The sequence below is a fragment of the Rutilus rutilus genome (assembly GCF_951802725.1).
Source record: "Rutilus rutilus genome assembly, chromosome: 2".
In the NCBI taxonomy this organism is placed as follows: domain Eukaryota; kingdom Metazoa; phylum Chordata; class Actinopteri; order Cypriniformes; family Leuciscidae; genus Rutilus; species Rutilus rutilus.
Genome location: NC_140210.1, coordinates 43,015,886 through 43,036,250, shown reverse-complemented (window position 1 = coordinate 43,036,250; position 20,365 = coordinate 43,015,886). Strand labels below are relative to the sequence as shown.

At 37.9% G+C, this 20,365-nt stretch overlaps 1 protein-coding gene across 2 annotated transcripts; it reads right to left on the bottom strand.

Annotated features, from left to right (window-relative positions):
* Positions 1 to 10,059: 10,059 nt before the first annotated feature.
* Positions 10,060 to 20,088, bottom strand: rnf150a (ring finger protein 150a). 2 transcript variants are annotated; one of them, XM_084402884.1, is made up of 7 exons: positions 19,397 to 20,088; positions 15,013 to 15,263; positions 14,847 to 14,918; positions 13,816 to 13,898; positions 12,730 to 12,826; positions 12,432 to 12,648; positions 10,060 to 11,187 (listed from the first exon to the last, which is right to left on the bottom strand). In XM_084402884.1, exons 1-7 carry the CDS (start codon positions 19,848 to 19,850, stop codon positions 11,069 to 11,071), a joined length of 1,293 nt encoding a protein of 430 aa, XP_084259010.1. In that variant the 5' UTR covers positions 19,851 to 20,088; the 3' UTR covers positions 10,060 to 11,068. The 2 variants fall into 2 exon arrangements, with proteins under 2 accessions (XP_084259010.1, XP_084259011.1); XM_084402885.1 differs by having other exon boundaries at positions 10,094 to 11,187; positions 12,428 to 12,648; positions 19,397 to 20,058.
* Between the last annotated feature and the right edge of the window lie 277 nt (positions 20,089 to 20,365).

The window sequence follows — 20,365 nt, the reverse complement described above, 5'->3', positions numbered from 1 at the left end:
GTGTGATTGTGTCTCGGGTGGGGATGCTAATTTTTGCAAGAGAGTGTTCAGATGTTAATTTCCAGAAGGAGTGTTTTGTTTTCTCAGAGAGTGGCCCTCTCTTGGTCCAGACAGCTCGGCACTAGCCTTACAATGTGCACGGATAAATCATGCAACATTCCATAAAAAAGAAACAAGAATTTTGAATCCATTTTGATTTCAAGCAGGATGTAAAAGTGAAATGGCGTGAAGTGTTCTCGTGTCAACTTGGACTTTTTTTTGGGTGGGTGGGAGGGATAATTCCAAAAAAATAGTAAAAATTATTCTTACAAAATTCCCTTCAAAAGTAAAGTCTGTGGTAGTCAGTTTGAGATTCTGTCAGCTCTGAATGACTAATTTGTGTTTCATTTCCTAGTCATTTATTTTCTTACTTCATAAAGATAATGTGGGACTTTTCAATGTTACAGAACTAACTTCTTTTTCAAGAAACATAAAATAATCCCGAATGGAAGGTTGCGAACATTACATCAGAATGTGTAAAATAAACTCAAGTCATCATGACAGCATTAAGAAAGGCTTGATTTGGACGTCATCAACCTAAATTAAATTAGTTTATTTCCCAGCAGGAATATTAATACTGTATACTGTGGTCAATCTGTTCCATTATATATTTTGTATGCATATTTTCAAGGTAAAGCATGCATGTGAAAAGCTTTGATTGTTCCATTAAATATTTTGTATGCATATTTTCAAGGTAAAGCATGGTGTGAAAAGCTTTGATTGAACATGTACATGTTAGGGGTTGTTTTGAGGGATTTCTTTATTACTAATGACTTTCCCCTCTAATGTCTTTTCACCACACACAGAAACATTACTAAGAATGAAACTGTGAAATCTGTAATTGTTCTAATTTTGCTTGTATGACTCATCTATAAGAATATATGACTCATATATGAACCTCAATCTGAATGTAGAACAGTTATCTGATACAATGAAACCAGAGCGTATCTGTTATGGCCTAATACTGCTCCTATTAAACAACACAACAACTCTGTTGTTTATGTTTCAGTTCTGGAGAACCCATTAGATGCAGAAGTGATGTCACATGCCTCATGACAGCAGACACTTCACATTACAGTCAGTCATACTGTAGTGACAAAAGTACTGATGTTACAGACAGGAGATCGACAGGGGAAATGTCCTACTGTAAAACACCGGGAAAATCACTAATGTGTTCGTGTTAAACCTGAAGAGAATGGAGCATGAAGAATGGAGCAATGTAAAATATATTACAGCTTGAGTTTTAGTCATTTTAGTACTGCAAGGCAACAAGATAGATAGATAGATAGATAGATAGATAGATAGATAGATAGATAGATAGATAGATAGATAGATAGATAACATTTGATTTGATTTGAATAATGTTGGTTACCAGACAGTTAACGGCAGCCTTTGACTCCAGTGTAGGAATGGAAATCAATGGCTAGCGTCATTGTCTGGTTAGGTAGACCCTTGCTATGGCCTTCAATGCATAAAACAAAAACATGCGAAGATGTAAATACATAATATACAAAGGTTAATGATGATAAAATACTGTATGAATAACAAAGTAGGCTAGGCTAAGTCAGTTGTCTGGTGCAGCTAAGTAATGATAAAAAACTAAGACATACAACTGAAGATATTTTAAAGTTCAGTGCTTATTTGAGAGACAAAAGTGGCCTCCACAAGAGGGCAGTGTGTCTTTAGGCAATAATCAAAGTAATATTCTGAACAGCAGCCACAACAGAGGCATCTGCAAAGAACATAGCCTCCTCATTTTAAGAAATCGGTTCTTCCTAACGGCTCTCCCTCTTATATGTAGCGTTGGAGAGTCCGATTCATTCTAGTGAATCGATTCGTTCTAAATGGTTCGCTCTCTCTGCAACGTTGGAAGGCCCGATCAATATAAGGTAAAATAATAAAAGAAATAGTTCACAGTTTCAAGTCCTTATATATTTTTTCTCACTTGGTTATGTAAATTACTACAATACAATTTACTATAGCCTACATTAACCTCGAGTATTCCAGAGTATTTAGGCTACCTGTTCTGATACCGTCACCCTAATTGTGATAGTTCATTCATTCAAAACCTCGCCTTGTTTTTGTGCCAGCAAAATACAGCCGTTTCAATTATAAAGTATTGGATAGTTATACTTTTTATTATAACTATTCAATATTATTGTTATAGTTTTACATATTACCGGATATTGCCCCTTAAGTTTTCAGTGTAGTTTTGTAGCTTGCATGCATAGCCTAACTAGCTTAATTTTTGAATGATTATCATGTAGTTTTGCAAGCTACAGTTTCAAAGTAGCTTCTCCAACACACTTTATGCATAAATTTATTAGATTTTAGGTGACATAGCCTATGTTATTAAAAGACATATTTTGCTGAAAGAGGAAATATTTACACATATTTATTTTTCATTGCAGTACAATGGGTCATGAAGTCCTTTCAGGACCCATTGTACTGCAATGAAAAATAAATAGCGATTCTGTTACCCTGACAAGGTCACCTGTCCAACAATAACATTATCTGCTGGCTGGTGCAGTCGCCAGATATGTGGCTTTGGCGACTGCACCAGCCAGCAGATATGTTGCTGTTGGACATGTGACCTTGTCAGGGTAACAGAATCGCTTTGAATCAGTAATATCAGCATGCCTGATGGAAGAGACAGAACATCATCAAAATTACACCATAAGCATTCCTGTAAATAATGAAGTGGATTGCAGCCAAACAGCTCAGCGACCTGCATTGAATAATACAATGCTGATTAACCTGATAACAGAGAACCAGCAGGGGCACGTTGAGACGAGTTATTGACATCCCAACCCAAAACGCTGAAAAGTTCAAGATCAGAAATTGGCAGGACGTCTGGTTTTCTAGCTAACTTTTAATTAAACAAGAGAAATCTGGTTTGCACAGTGCAGGGAACATCCAAAACCATCCACTTGAAGTGAGAGCGTAAGCAGGGTGGCTGTAGATCTAAAATAAGGAACAGGTTGGAAATCGAGGCCACGCTTTTGGGTTACAACGGCCTGTGCAAAGCTGAGATCCTCATCATGGCATAACAAAAGGATAAACTTATAAAGCAGAGGTTGTGTTTGAAGAGCGGAAAAGACTACTTTAAAAGGATCAGCCTAAGGACATCAAGATATCAGGCATGCATGGGTTTGAGTTTGATACTGATGTTTTGAGATTAGGAAGCGTTCTGGTATCCACCCATGTCTAAAAACACTGTAGCCTATATCCTATTCCACAGAATAGGGTGAGGCACATCTTGGACAACATTACATTTGATGACTCTAAGATCACAGCAAGATAAAGCACTAATTAAATTTCCTGAAGAAAATGTTGCATCCATAAACTTGTTGCACAATGGTGTGTTCAGAATGACTTCTTATAATAGCACTTTTAATAGCCTGGAGCAAAGCAGGCAATTCCAGATTAATGTTTGGACAAATACTGCAGGACAGATATTTATTCTGGTTGAAACTCTACACATCCTGACAGCAGAAGTGGTCTAAATATTAAAAATATATCTTCTGTGGAAGTCTCAGATCCAAAACAAATCGGTTCCGACCATTACAGTTCCTCCTGAACCAAAACAGCAAGCTTTTGCTGTGTTCATGCCATGTCATAACCGTAATTTAGAGATGGCAACACGTGACGTTCTCAGACTCGGATTATGCGTTTCTATGTCACTATCAACACCTAAATGAATCTACAGCAGTCAGGTGGTACAACTAGAGCTCTGTAAGTTGTTTACGTTCATTATTATTGTAATGTTATGTGCTTTGAGACATGAGGTATTTTAACGCCGACTGTTGCGCGCGTTCATTACGTGTTTTGAAGAACCCGTGGCTTTGGAGATGCTCTTAAGAGAGGGTGGGATATCATGCTTTCAAAGCTAGCTTGCTATTGCTAGCTGCTCCGAAATTGCCTACAGTGTCCCGGTAGCAGAACACATGGCACTTTGCCTTTTTATTTTAATTATCATCCTAAATTAGGTATGCTTGATAAACACTCAAAAATCATCCTAAAAACTGGACATGACGTCAACATGGAAACCATTCTTTAAATCCTTTTTGGCGGGCTCCTCCCCCTAGTGTCATGTTGCAAATTTGACAAAATCTACATTTAAAAAAGAAATCTTTTTCTAAACATAAACGGCAGAGACTCAAGGTTTCATATTTGGCCACTGTTTTGTGATAGAAGAGATATTGTGACAGATATGTATTCATTTGTGACAGGAGAACTAAGATTGTGGATTCTGGGTGTCACCCGGTGGCTATTTTTGGTAGAGCGCCCAAATCTCACAGGAATCTCATTTCAAGCTTCAAGTTTGGAACACAAATTGGTTAGACTTATGGCTTTGATCTTCTAGCAAGTTTAGAGTCCAAATTATTTTGTAAAATATATATTTTGTATAAAACAATGTTTAGTACAGAACCTTTGCTTTACAGAACTTTAAAGTACTGTAACTTTATACTTTTTTATTTTTTAAGTGCTTTCACTTCAGCAATAATGTTGAGTGTCTTCTTTAAATAGAGACCAACCTTGGGTCTGTATTACAAAGCATTCATGATTTACAACTACTGTATTTAAGTTTGTATTCATACCCGGGTATGAATTTATTATTAATCTTAAATATTTAATATTTATTATTCTCACCTTTCATCCGTCGATATGATGGAAACATCTTCAAGCGGCGGTTGCTCTGTTGACACAGCTTTGTCATTGTGTTTACTGGTCCCCACAGCAGATGTCAGCCGGCTGACACAAATGAAGACCCATACAGTCCAGACTGTCATCTTTATGTTAACTGTTGCTTGGAAACAACGCTGTTTTCTGCGCGGATGAACAGCATTAGAGGAAGACAAATGGCAGTTATGCAACCGTTTAGTCATTAAATGTGAGACGTGTCATTTCTGTGTCACTGTCGACACCAGACAAAACGGCAAGATTAACTAGATTTACACACTTCACCTTTAAATAATGAAGCAGGCTGTTATACCAGGCTTATCATGTGCTGTCGTAAAGCAAATTAAATGTCAGGGAATAATTGCTTGTTGGACCCTTCTAACCGTTCTTGGATGCTTCATAACTTCATGCTTTATAATATAAAAAAATATATTTATATAATAAAATATATGAATTACAATATATTCAGTATAAGAAGTCATATTGAGCTTATTTTAATATATACTGTACATCTACAGCACCTTAACTTTAGATATTTGATCAAATGTTGCATTTGGACACAACAGTTCAAGAGGTTTGAACTCATCAATGTTTTTAAAGAAGTCTCTTCTGCTCACCAGGGCATTTATTTGATAGAAACCACAGTAAAAACAGTAATATTGTGAAATATTATTACAATTCAAAATAAAAGTTTTCTTTTTTCAGTCTATTTCAATCTTCAGTGTCACATGATCCTTCAGAAATCATTCTAATATGATGTTTTCATGCTCAAGAAACATTTCTGATTAGTATCAATGTTGAAAACAGTTGTGCTGCTTCATATTTTTGTGGAAACGTTATAGGTTTTTTTTCTTTCTGGATTCTTTGATGAATAGAAAATGTAAAAAAAAATAAGACTATGGAACAAAGCAACAAAGCCGAGATGCCTGCTGGAATTTTCTTTTGGCCTAGACGCAATTATTATACCTTGTTCTTATCTGTTATTTCGCAATAACCAAGTGACATAATGTCCACACTTTAGTTCTACATCGTTTGCCTGTCTCTCTAATTGTGTCATTCTGCCAATTGATGGTCAACTCTTTCTCATAGGACACCTCTTAACAATGGTCTTATTCTTTCACATCGTCTGGTGTTTACCAGAAAATCCCAACTCTATCTCACGACCAATTCGTACGAATTCGTACGAGTGATAAAAAGGTGGCTAATTCGTACGAATTCGTACAACCTCTCTCATACGAATTTGTACGATTTGTCTAAACCCACGTGATGGGTAGGTTTACGGGCGGGGTCAGGGGTAGGTCATTCGTATGAATTCATACGAATTGGGCAATTCGTAAAATATGTACGATTTAGAAAAAATCGTACTAATTCGTACGAGTGAGGTCGTATGAATTCATACGAATTAGCCACCTCGTAGAATTCGTATGAATTGCCGTGAGATCAGGCTGGAAAATCCCTGACTATGCAAAAACTGCTCAGTGGCTGCACAAACTTCTCATCTTGACCTTTGTAGTCCCTCAAAAACACATCTGTAGTGTTATCCCTTAAAACCACATCTGTAGTCCCTCAAAAACACATCTGTAGTGTTATCCCTTAAAACCACATCTGTAGTGTTATCCCTTAAAACCACATCTGTAGTCCCTTAAAAACACATCTGTAGTGTTATCCCTTAAAACCACATCTGTAGTCCCTCAAAAACACATCTGTAGTATTATCCCTTAAAACCACATCTGTAGTCCCTCAAAAACACATCTGTAGTATTATCCCTTAAAACCACATCTGTAGTCCCTCAAAAACACATCTGTAGTGTTATCCCTTAAAGACACATCTGTAGTCCCTCAAAAACACATCTGTAGTGTTATCCCTTAAAACCACATCTGTAGTGTTGTCCCTTAAAAACACTTCTGGCTTTTATAGTATTCAAACTTATTCTACATTGTTTTCTATAGAATAGATAAAATATTTCCCAATGAAATGTATTGACCCTCAAAATCATGGACATGCAATGATGTATTATAACGTAATAACGTAATATCACAATCATAATTTTGTTGTACTGGGGGGATAAAAAGCACGTAATTTTACTGCAAAAACATTCATAGCAAACCAAGAAAGAAATCCAGTGCAATTGTGTTGATAAATTAGGGAAGGTTATCAACCAAATGCTAACTGTACCTGGATAGCACTGAATCATTTTACAAGAAGAATTCTATACATGAGCTTGATAAATCAGTCTTTACACCAAAGCTTTCAGGTCTGATTTATTTATTAATAAACAGCAGTCAACTCTGTCTACAACAACACACAGACATGTAGATTAGTTCCTATAAAGGGGTCATATAAGCAATATCATTTTCCTTGATCAACTTGATTTTGAACAAGATTTCAGCACCAGCTGTTTCAGTAATGTGTCCAAATGCAGGCTTTCATGTGTGAAGAGGCCATTTACATAGTCTTAAAGGCACAGGACACAAATATTGTAAATTAATTCCCTAAGGAGGAAAAATAAATAACAAAATACATGATATGACTGCTTTAATGGACTCCGAGACAGATATCAACCACAGATATCATTGAAAGAAAACACACTATCATGGGTGGGTAATCATCGAATCTTATAAAATTCCTCTAAACAACAGTTTATTCATGCCAGACTAAAGTTACAATAAAATAAATCTGCAGATCTCAGGGAAATCTCATGTGCTTTTTGGCCGACAGATGCACATAACACTGCACAAGCCTTTACGTTAAATATTACTAAATATATATATGAATATCAGGATCACAGACCCCAGTGCTTTTCTCCACAGCTCTACGACTGATCCCAGTTCAGTCCGTCTGCGCACATTTACATCCATCATGATGATCATTCATTACAATAGTGCAGGACAGATGTGAATACACGCCATAATCCACCTATCCTAACATAAGAAACATATACGCTGAAGCTTTGGTTTAGTGTGCTGAACATTCATCAGCCCATCTGACTGCAGTAGTGCATTCTGGGTACGAGGGCGTTTAACTGGGGGAGGACATTTGAGACAAAGTCTCTCTCATTGAGAAAAATATTTAAACACCAGAACAAAACGGCTACATATACCTACAAGTTAATAATAATTAATTTACATATCATTAATGCAATTGCTTTAATAATTCAAATAAAAATAATATAAATAAAGAACAGAAAGAAATATTTTAAGTTGGCTGATACACTGTAAACAGCCAGTCTGTATTCAACATTAACAGGCTACATGTTCACAATATTGATATACTGTATATAAAGGGAAAACTATTTAGTGAAACGATAATAATTATAATAATAAAACATAAATATTTAGAAGGGGTGTTTCGACAACACTGTAAAACATTTCTAACCTCCCCAACTCAAAATTTTCTAGTGACATATACATTTTTCAATCGGCCCAAGTGAAATTCTGTACATTTAATTTTATAATTTACAGAATTTCACTTGGGCCAATGGAAAATATTTAGATGTGACCACTAGGTTAGACATTTTTTACAGTGAATGTTTATCTTCATGTACTGTACGTGTCCTTTTTTTTTTTCTTTTTTCCTTTTTCTTTTAGAAAAATAAACCCTTTGATATCAAAATAACCATTCAATAGTCTTTCACTTTCCTACTGTGAATGATAGAAAGAAACGGTCATTTAAAACAGGTCGTTTACTATCCTTCTGCGAAAGTGTCGTGAGCAGCTGAAATCTGAGCAAAGTGCTTTTCCTGCTGGCTTACATGTGCAATTTACATGTGCAATTTCTGCAACAACCAAACAAAATAACAAAAATAATGACAAAGAACAAGTTTTTTTGGACAAACGCGTAGCTCACGCCGCTGGTTGAACTGTTCGGCCCAATTCGGCCGTCAGATCGCAATTCGGTCTGGTGTAGCAGAACTTACACACTTCCCTTTAACTGGGGCTAACTTTTTAAAAATAAAAAGCCTCTTGAAGACGTTAACGGCAGAGAAAAATGAAATATAGCACACTGCACTGGTTAGGGAGTGACAACTGCGTGTAATTGCGAGTGAATTGCTTTGCTACGTTTCACCCTTTTCCCCATGAAACAGGCTTCGCTTCACCTCCATTCAGAAACCCTCACCTGTGGCCTCATGGGATAGAAAGTGTCCGTCGAATGCTCACTTCAGAATCTCACCGGAAGTAGTAGGTCATCCGGGGACTTTTCGCATACTGTTTTTCGGATACTATGTATTCGGACATACTACTCTTTTGGCGTGTTGTTTTTCACATGCTATTTAGTAGGGAAGCATTCGATTTCGGACACAGCGAGCGAGTCGTCGAGTCATTCATTAGAACGATTCGTTCAAAAGCGAGGATTCATTCAGTAACCAAACTGAAACTGTGTTGCTCTGTGACGCGCAATGGCTCTAGTGTTTGGAACTGTTTTCATTGGCAAAATAGAAGAAAAACAGACATTAATGTGTCTAAAATGTAAGTCACCTAATAGCATATTAAAGGAACACTCCACCGTTTTTTGAAATAGGGCTTATTCACCTTCTTTCCTACATTTAGATAGGTGGGCAAATGCATTTTTGTCTCAGTGCATGCATTGTTTTAGTTTGACAGGGCCAGCGCTAGCTTAGCTTAGCATAATGAATGGAATCCTTTGTTGCCAGCTAGCATGTCCTGAGTAAAAGTGATATAAAAAAAACAAAAAAAACAACCTAATTATTTCTTGTGGCCTGCGTATTCACAACGAGTACAAATAGTGATGCAGATTAACACTAGGCGATTTCCTAGGCAGATATTGACATATATTAAGGACTATATTAGGGGGAAGCACAGGCGAAGCACTGCTACTTGGGTGTGATATCTCTGCACCCAAGTAGCAGTGCTTCGCCTGTGCTTCCCCCTAATATAGTCCCAAGTCAATATCTGCATAGGAAATCGCCTAGTGTTAATCTGCATTACTATTTGTACTTGTTGTGAATACGCAGGCCACAAGAAATAATTAGGTGGGTTTTTTTTATTTTATATATTACTTTTACTCATGACATGCTAGCTGGCAACAAAGGATTCCATTCATTATGCTAAGCTAAGCTAGGGCCGACCCTGTCAAACTAAAACAATGCATGCACTGAGACAAAAATGCATTTGCCCACCTATCTAAATGTAGGAAAGAAGGTGAATAAGCCCTATTTCAAAAAACGGTGGAGTGTTCCTTTAACTTCTTGTTCATAGAATCGTATAAAATCAATATCACATTTGCAAACGTGCTGATATTCGGGAAAACAGCACTTTTGCTTGTGCGATATTGCTTATGAATATTAAAAACAAGAACTTATACGGAGACTTTTTTTTTGCACCATATCTTGGTTTTTGGGGGCATTTTTGTTACGTTTGGCCGTCTTCAGGAAGCTAGTTATTATAACCAATAACATTTTAAATATGGATATTTTTCTTACACAAACGCATGGCTTCGCTTCAGAAGGCCTTTAATAACCCCTGGAGACGTATGGATTACTTTTATGATGGATGGATGCACTTTTTGGGGCTTCAAAATCTCGCCCCCCATTCGCTCCCATTATAAAGCTTGGAAGAGCCAGGATATTTTTTTAAATATAACTCTGATTGTGTCCGACTGAAATAAGGTAGTCATATACACCTAGGATGGCTTGAGGGCGAGTAAATCATGGGGTAATTTTTCATTTTTGGGTGAACTATCCCTTTAAGCACTCCAAACCGGAGTGACACTTAATTCAGCAGTGTGCATGTGGCCTGAGACTCTATTGGAATAGATGACAATACTTTGTCAAGACAAAATGAGTTGAAAGAATGTGCTTTAACTATGCTTTTCTGGTATTATGATATACAAGCCCTGCCTCTATCATAAACCATAGTCATAAACTGGGTTCTACTTCATAGGGACGATCATGTCGTTGTGGTGTGATTTGACACGTCACAATGCAAGTACGATAAGCACTGGTGATTCACAAATAGCATCTGTGAGATGACACCGGTTAGAGCACATGCTAATCGCTTTAGACACTCAAAGCAAATGTAGACCACATTCCTTGATGCATGTTTGTATTGGCAGTGATCCCATAGGGAAGTTGAAACAGTCAAAATTTCCCAAAAGTAAAAGCGAAAACATCCCTCTTAGGACCATGTGGCTTTTCTAGTCAAGCTCCGGACAGTAGACGCCGTGAGGTTGACAAAGCCAAGAGGAAGAGGACAAGCAAGCTGTTTTATAGTGGTGTCAATGAGGTCAAAAAAAGGAGGTTGCACACCTGTGCTGCTATTTCTCGTGCTCTTTTACTGTCCCGCTGCATTCCTGCTCCCTTTATGGCACCAAGAGGCTTCAGTAACCTTCAGGACTTCACATCGTCCTGCTCTGGATCGGACTGAAGCTCTACCTCGGACGGGACGAGCTCCACTGGCATGATGAGTGAGGTGTCTGAATCATTGCTCATGGAGGGCTGGTGCTCACCTGAAACAACAAAGAACATTACCAATGCCGTTTTGGCGCCAACTTAATAGTGTGAGGCGTCATTTTTGAATCTGAATAAAAATGTGAATAAGATTTCAGAGCTTCGGCGGAGGACTAATGGCTTGGAAGATTCCACATCATGGTGTTTTTTGTCCTTTTTGAAGCTTGATGGACGTATTTGCAGTGCTTGTGAGCAGAAACTAATCTAGTCTATTAATCTGACTAGAGCTGCGATGGAGAACCAGGACAGGCTGTGCTTTTATTTGCCAAAAGGTACCAAAAAAAAATGACCTAAATATAAGAGAGCTGAAAGTAGATCACACAGAAGACCACTGGAACAGACTAAAATAATCAAATCCAGATCGTGTAGGTCAATGTGGAATTAAAATTCCTTTTAAACATTTATTTTTTAGGACATTTTCCCATTTTGATAGACCCTCATTTGAGTTTCATTTCAACTAAAACAAATAAAATAAGAACTAAGGTCTATATTCCCACTTCTTTTGAATAATGATCTTCTATAAATTGTCCAGGTTTAAGGATTTTTTAAAATAATTTTATACAGATTCCATTGACAAAATAGCAATTCTAAATTCATTCAGTATAAAAAAAACATTTAGAAATTTCCCAGCCCTGGAAATCACCATTTTAAAATGTCCTAATATGTTTTCTTTGACCGTGGGAACTGTGAATTATGAATATTTAGGCGGCACTGCCTTTCAAAAGTTTGGGTACAGTAAACTTTTTGAAAGAAATTCACACTTTTATTCAGCAAGGTTGCATTAAATTGATCAAAATTGACATTAAAGACATTTTTAATGTTATAAAGATTGATGTTCGTTTGAACTGTTTATTCCTAAAAAAATCCTGAAAAAATATGCAGCAGCAAAACCGTTTTCAACATTGATAATAATCATGTTTCTTGAGCATCGAATCCTCATATTAGAAAGATTTCTGAAGGATCATGAAGTAATGATGCTGAAAATTCAGCTTTGATCACAGGAATAAATTACATTTTACCATATAATCACAATAGAAAACTTATTTTAAATTGTAATAATATTTCACAATATAACTATTATTTGTATTACTTTTGAATGGTAGTGTATGTCACGAAATTTATTCAGAGGCTAGAATTCATTTATAATTACTCAAATATAATATTCATGAATAATCGTGTTTATGTCAATATTACAGTTCAGGTAATGTAAGACACATGCCCGTTGGTTCATCCACATACTCACTGCTGGCGATGTGGTGGCTCTCTCCGGCCGGCGGGAACGGGAAGGAGTCCATCTCGTGGTAAATGTGCGACAGGCCTGTTGGTCTGAGCGCTGGGTCCAGGACCACCGAGCTCTCGCCCACGGAGACCTCACTCGCCCCCGTCACAGGATTGGTGGGCGGCCCGCTGATGGACATCTCATAATCAGGAGGCATGTCATCGGAACAGTCTGTATTGGGCTGTTTGAATGGAAAATTACAGCTTATTTCGAGCAAAACACAAGGTCATATGTAAAGGCCATGGCAAGCTTCTACTCTTACCGGGATGCCCAGGGCTTTAAGGATGTTCATTTTGCACATGGGACAGGTTCTGTGGTCCTGCAGCCAAGGGTCCACACAGCTCTTATGGAAGACATGACTGACAATAACAGCACAGTTACTTACTCAAAAAGACCCGAAAAACATGTTTAACACTTTTCAAACACATTTGAAAGAGGACCTATTATGCTTCTTTTTTTTTTTTTTTATCACACACTATCTTTCTGATGTTTGAGCATGAAAAAGGTCTGAAAAGTTACAAAGTCACTCTGACGGGAGTTATTCTCTATATCAGTGTCACTGTTTCTGAACTCCCTGAAACGCCTCCATTGTAGTCATGAGTTTCCTTTCGGGAACAAACATGTCACAATATTCCTCATTTAAATAATTCCCACTCAAGGCATGCTAAATAAACGGGTGGGGTTTGTTAGAGTCGACTAATCACATCACACTGTTCCAGCCGACCAATCAGAGCACATTGTGCTTTTCAGAAGGAGGGGCTTCATAGAGATGGGAACTAAACAGAGCGTTACTGACAGACTGGGAAGAGAGGGGCTGCAACAATGGAGAATATGTGAAAAACTGTTTTTTTTTAAACATTCAAGCATGGAAACATTCTAGTAGACCTTAAAAACTAAATAAAGACTTTGTAAAAGGGCATAATAAGTCCTCTTTAATGCGTTGAAACGGTTTTAAATTTGTCTTTGCACTGGCTATTTTAGCAAAACAGTTGCATGCTTACACTGTTGTGTGAAAACTAACATAAGGTAACAAACTTATGCAAAAGGCACGTTAATTATTACCACAGACAGCTCTAAAAGTTATCTATTTCTGTCCACCGTAGACACATTGTAAGCAATGCTTTGGCACGGTAATGTTCATATCACATGCTGCACTATTGGGGAAAACCACTTAAAGTTGCACAGATTAAAAGATGATGGCTTTAGTTAAATAGTTTTTGGTTGAACTTTAATACGGCCAACTAACGCTACCTATACCAACAATGCATTATGCATAGTTTTAAGCATTTTATTTCTCTGAGAATCAGAATTCATAATTTCATACTATGATGTTTGCCTGAAATCTTACCGACACGGCAGAATCCTGACGACGTCATTAGGTTTGTAGTCTTCGATACACACTGCGCAGTTGTCAAAGTCCGACTCGGTTTCCTAGAAACGGGGACGATAAATGTAGTGAGTAACCACACGTGGGCGACTACATGTGTACACTTCCCTGAAATCTCCATTAGAAAAGCAGCAGACGGGAACATATAGTCATAAAGCACGTCTAATGAGAATGAATCACAGATGGGTGTTAAAAGGACAGGATGCAGACAACAGATCAAAGATACTCCATAAAAAGATATAATGAAATGTCTTTTTATTTTATATAAGCTTTTGTCGTTTTCTCTTCAAACGTGATTCTTGCAATACGAATTTAGAATCAGAACAATACGAAAGAATTTAGAATCATAATACGTTTTATACCAGTGTTAAAAAATTTGAGGTCAGTATGATTTTTTTAAATACTTTTATTCAGCAAAGACGCATTAAATTGATCAAAAGTGACAGTATAGGCATTTATAATGTTACAAACAATTTAAATTTCAAATAAATGCTGTTCTTTTGGACTTTCTATTCATCAAAGAATCTCGAAAAAATTTGTTTCTACAAAAATTTTTATCAGCACAACTGATAATAATCAGAAATGTTTCTTGAGCATCGAATCCTCATATTAGAGTGATTTCTGAAGGATCATGTGACACTGAAGACTGGAGTAATGATGCTGAAAATTCAGCTTTGATCACGGGAATAAATTACACTTTACTATATATTCACATAGATAACAGCTATTTTAAATTGAAATAATATTTCACGATATTACTGTTTTTACTGCTTGGTGAGCAGAAGAGACTTATTTCAAAAACATTAAACTAAAAAAAAGTTTGTGTAGTGTTTAATAAGTTCTTTGATCATATTGATAAATTACGTTTTTTGTAAGAAAAGACCAACTTGGAAGGACAATGAGTTTTTGCATTATAATTATCGCATTATTGCATTGAATGAAGTGCTTGAAACGTTTCACAGTACTCAAATACTAAGTCAAACAAACCAAACCTTGTCCCCCTTCCTGATGGTCCGTACTTGTAACTTGCTTAAGGCCTTTTTTGCAGCGTCACCCAATCGCCTCTGCAAAAGACATGAATCGTGCTATACTGAAAAGTCTCATTTTAAGATTTGAGGTGTAAAGTAAACGTAGTGTTGTTGGCGTGGCTTAGAGCACCTGGTTGCGGTCTCGAGCGTTGGCGTAGCGGAACCTCTGGATGTAGTAGAAGACCAGCCATGCGAGAGAGATGATCATCAGGACGATGAAGGAGATGGAGACGAACACCACGGAGGTGCGGCTCACGTACTTCTGCAGGTTCCTCGTGCCGATGCTGATGTGCATGGCCACCGTTATGTTCTTCTCCAACAGGGCCACGATCTCGCGACCTTTGGGCTCGGGGATCATGATCGCCACCACGTCGCCCGTACCTGAAGGAATGATGTGGGGTTCAAATCTCAAATGATTCACTCAAAAGAAGTGCTAGAGGCACAGAGACGACATACTTCACGTCGCACAAACACACCAACACTGCACTGTCAAACACAATCCTCATCATTAAATGTCACATCTACACTTTTAGAAGGAAAGGTGGTACGCAGAATCTGTCAGGCATTCATATATAGAAGCTTTAAATGAAGCAGCTTGTAAACATACTTTATCAGTAGAATATTTCTGTCAGTCTATCCATCTATCCAACCCTCCATCCATCTATCTGTCTGTCAGTCTTTCCATCCATCCATCCATCCCTCCCTCCATCTATCTGTCAGTCTATCCATCCATCCATCCATCCATCTATCTGTCAGTCCATCCATCCATCCATCCATCCATCCATCCATCCATCCATCCATCCGTCTGTCTATCAGTCTATCCATCCATCCATCCATCCATCCATCTATCTGTCAGTCCATCCATCCATCCATCCATCCATCCATCCCTCCATCTATCAGTCAGTCTATCCATCCATCCATCCATCTATCTGTCAGTCCATCCATCCATCCATCCATCCATCCGTCCGTCCGTCTATCAGTCTATCCATCCAACCCTCCATCTATCCATCCATCCATCCAACCCTCCATCTTTCCATCCATCTATCTGTCTGTCAATCTATCCATCCATCCATCCATCTGTCAGTCCATCCATCCATCCCTCTATCCATCCATCTGTCTGTCCGTCCGTCCATCCATCCATCCATCCATCTGTCTGTCTATCCATCCAATATACAGGATTCATATCAGCGCAAAAAATTATAAAATTAAGAAAGAAAAAAAAACTAATTATAGCATGAATAGCATGAATTTGAATACATGAATACATGCATTAAATTGTCTATCTATATATACACACATCTCTCTCTCTCTCTCTCTCTCTCTCTATATATATATATCTTCAGGGCCCGGTTTCCCGATAACGCTCACTCTTAGTGCGCTAAGAGAGCTCGAAAGATATATCTTACCAAAGGTGTTTATGTTCCTAAGTGTGTTCCCCGAACCATACCTTAGGAAGCTGCTTAAGATATACCTTCTTACGTGCGACGTTACCCGGCGCTGTCAGTGGCGATGGTGCTGAATTGTTTGATATCGATGGCTCGACAATCAATTATTCTCTCGTGCAGGGGCTGTTTATGTGAGAAAGCGGTGATCTTTATAAATGAAGCACTTCAGAAATAGTTGAAATTGCAATTTATTATGATTATTGGATATTATAAAAAATAATCCAAACTATAATAGCCTATAATAGCCTAGCCTACATATTTTAAAATTGTAACATATATTGCTGCCACAATAACCTTTTCAAAAATTTACGTGCCTTCTTCTCTTTCCCATTTTTGTTCGCTGAGGTGGAGCTGCGATGAAATATTGTTCTTGTAAATAATTCCAGCATTTCAATAATAAAAGTTTACATCTTGCGTACGGTGCTCGGCAGTGATCAAAAAGGATTTAAACCGTGAATTTTGAATCTCTTGTAAACTCAGAGATGTGGATTCAGACGGCAATTAAATTACCACACAACCTGTTTGTCAAAAAACAGAAGGTACTAATTTGGCCAGGGATTTTTACGCGGGTTGGGTGAGAAAAACACTGATATTATGGATTCGGACGGCACTAAAATCACCGACTTACCCCTGTAAATGTTTAAAATACCGGACGAGCCCATGAGAAACAATATTAGCGTCCGAATAGGACTTAACTGACAGTAGCCTATGCCTTTAAAAGAGCGTTTTAATTAAATTAAAAATTAAAAATTAAATTAATTAAAAATCTAACAACAATCAGTGTAATGACAATTTTATTCTTTGCATGAAAACACTTGAATTAGCCTAATTTAATACTGTCTGGGTGTATTAAAACTTCAGAATTATATTCATATAGACCTGCAACAGTGATAAGGTAAAGCTAAGAGTGGTCCAGACCAACCTTACGAAAGTGTGACTTACAAAAGATATACTTAGCGTACGAACGTTTCGGGAACCGTCCCATAAGGTTAAGAGAGAGGTTAAGGAATAGGTTAAGAACTACTTAGAGATAAGAACGCTTTGGGAAACCGGGCCCAGGCCCTTATATCTATATATCTATATCTCTCTCTATATATATATATATCTATATCTATCTATCTATCTGTCTATATATATATATATATATATATATATATATATATATATAATGCTTTTTTTAACTTGGGCAATTCTGTCTTTAAGATCCATTGTAATGTTTTTAGTGGTTGGATATTTTTGCATTTAAACTATATTTCAGTGTGTTTTGCTTGTTTCAAGAGGGGCAGTTTTTCAATGCATGTCTTCTGTACCATTCTGTTAAAGTCTGCAGGACATGTGTAGCATCACCTAACATTTATCATATGAAACTGAAGACTTCACACATCTCAGCTAAGCTCAGCATTCAAATCTCTCTGGACTCATAACGTCCTGTTTGCAGCTGTTTGTCATTTCTTCCTTAAAATCAGGGCAGCTGGACTGAACTGTAACAGCCAGATGATGTGTGTTTAGGCTGTTGTTCAAGTATGCGTAACATTAACATCTCAAGCCTAAGCTGAAGTATCCAGATCTGTTGATCCCTGATGTACTTGTAATGCTCATGGGCAAAAGAGTTTCTCAGATGATTTCCACAATGTTGCTAATTTTCATTACTCCAAAAATAGAATGATGAAGAATTATGAATTATGAAGTTATGAAGTAAAAAATGTTGCACGACTTTGAAAATAAACATTTTATAGACTGGAAAGAGAGAAAAGAGGGTTTCTGTAACTATTAGTATCAGCTCTTTTCGAATTTGGAAGGACTTCCCTTTTGCAAATATTGTTTCTAAGGATGACATTTTTGGGTGAACTATCCCTGTAACATAAAAAAGGCATATATCTGCATTAACCGTCATATGCAAAATATTCTGTCTGAACACTGTTGCTCTGCATGACACTGACAAAAGTGGATCGGACTGAGCAGCACAACACACTTGTAGCCAATCAGCAGTAAGGGGCGTGTCCACTCATGATGGGGAAGGAGAGAGTGAGCCAATCAGCAGTAAGGGGCATGTCCACTCATGATGGGGAAGGAGAGAGTGAGCCAATCGGCAGTAAGGGGCGTGTCCACTCATGATGGGGAAGGAGAGAGTGAGCCAATCAGCAGTAAGGGGCATGTCCACTCATGATGGGGAAGGAGAGAGTGAGCCAATCAGCAGTAAGGGGCGTGTCCACTCATGATGGGGAAGGAGAGAGTGAGCCAATCAGCAGTAAGGGGCATGTCCACTCATGATGGGGAAGGAGAGAGTGAGCCAATCGGCAGTAGGGGGCGTGTCCAATGAGAGGAGAGAATGAACAAATCAGCAGTAGGGGGCATATCCACTCACGAGGGGGGAGAAGAGAGTGAGCAAGATTTGAAGAAAGACTGTAGAAAGAGAGATGGCTGAGAGACATTACAAAAGAGAAAAGGTCAGAGTAATATCAATGGAAAAAGAAGGGTTATGATCAGGCAAGAGCTTTAAGGCCCATCAGTTATGGTAAACTGAAGCTCAAGAATGTTCGCTTGACGTGCGAGAACCAATGAGATTCATTCTCGTGTTACGCAGCACGTTTGAGCTTCTGTTTATGTTTGCTGATCAATATTTATATGTGGACAAAAGCCTAAATTTAATCTGTTTATCATATAAAGTGATCAAGTCTCTTCAGAAAATTTGGACTAAACCCTTCAATTCATATGGATTAGTTTTACGATCTCTTTATGAACTTTTTGAAGCGTCAAATGGTAGTTGCGTAGACTGTCAATGGAGGGACAGAAATCTCTCAGATTTCATCAAAAAGATCTTCATTTGCGTTCTGAAGATGAACGAAAGTCTTACGGGGTATGGAATGACATGAGGGTGAGTAATTAATGAGAGGATTTTTATTTTTGGGTGAACTAACCCTTTAAGTGGGACATAAAGTTGATCTTTATCAATGAAAGTGGCCTCGTAAACTTGGGATACAGTGCACAACTTGTACTTTTAGCATAAGTTAATGGGCAAAATTCCATTGGAGAGCAAATGCAGAAGAAAAGAGAGTTGTGTCGTCTTACCGTGATGTGGCATAGTAATGGTGTCATTAGAGTTGCTGAAGCCCACATTGAAAATGACCACAGCAGATGCATTGAGAGTGGCAGCATGTCTGATCTTCTCCTTGTAGGTACAGTTTCCTCTGGATATCAGTGCTATCCATGGGATGTTGGGATGGGGAAGGGGGAATTTAGTGTTACTGTCACATGCCTGTCTGTCCTGCAAATGAGATGGCATGAACACAAAACCCCTGGCATCTCTTTTAGGAGAGTGCTCCCCATATCTGCCACATTCACTCTTGTCTGTCTTCATTTGAGATGTCACTGGGTCCAGATAAGTGATGTTGACGAAAGCAGTGTACCATTCCTCTTTCTCTGCCACTGTGAAGTCCAGACACAGCAAATGCACAAAGCAAAAGGACAGCAGCCACGTAGACAGGGCAAGACTCCGACAGGCTTGGTTTAGGGACATTGCCATGTTTTCAGAAATGATCCCAAACAAACCGTTTTCAAGCTGGGGAACGTCTTTATCCCACTTCTTTTTCAGTATATGATGATTCTTGAGTGCGGCATCATTTGGCAACCTCACAACACAAATAGAGGGCCGTCAGATCGAAACATCTCTCTGTCCAACTCCGTCGTCCTTTAAAAGTGGCTTATAGATGCAGTCCACCATCATGTAGATTGATTCACCCAGCAGCATTTGCGCCTGTGGTGACGGACCATCGAGGTTGCCAGATATTATTACTAAACCTACACTGCAGAGAAATCATGCAGTGGTTGGAGAATAACGCAAGATATAATTCAATATTAAGCAATAGAGATCTCAAAGCGTGTTATATTGTAATTTAATATAACAACAACAATAATACATAAAAAAAAAAAAAAAAAAAAAAAACTGTCCGGAATCAACACAAGTCAAATCAAGTCACCTATTTATATTGCGCTTTTTACCATACAGATTGTTTCAAAGCAGCTTTACAGTGATAACAG

Coding starts and splice junctions, on each gene's coding strand:
- rnf150a (XM_084402884.1), bottom strand. CDS start 19,850: ATGGCAATGTCCCTAAACCAAGCCTGTCGGAGTCTTGCCCTGTCTACG. Junction 12,827..13,815: donor GTCAGGATTCTGCCGTGTCG/GTAAGATTTCAG, acceptor TGTTATTGTCAG/TCATGTCTTCCATAAGAGCT. Junction 11,188..12,431: donor GAGCCACCACATCGCCAGCA/GTGAGTATGTGG, acceptor TTGTTGTTTCAG/GTGAGCACCAGCCCTCCATG.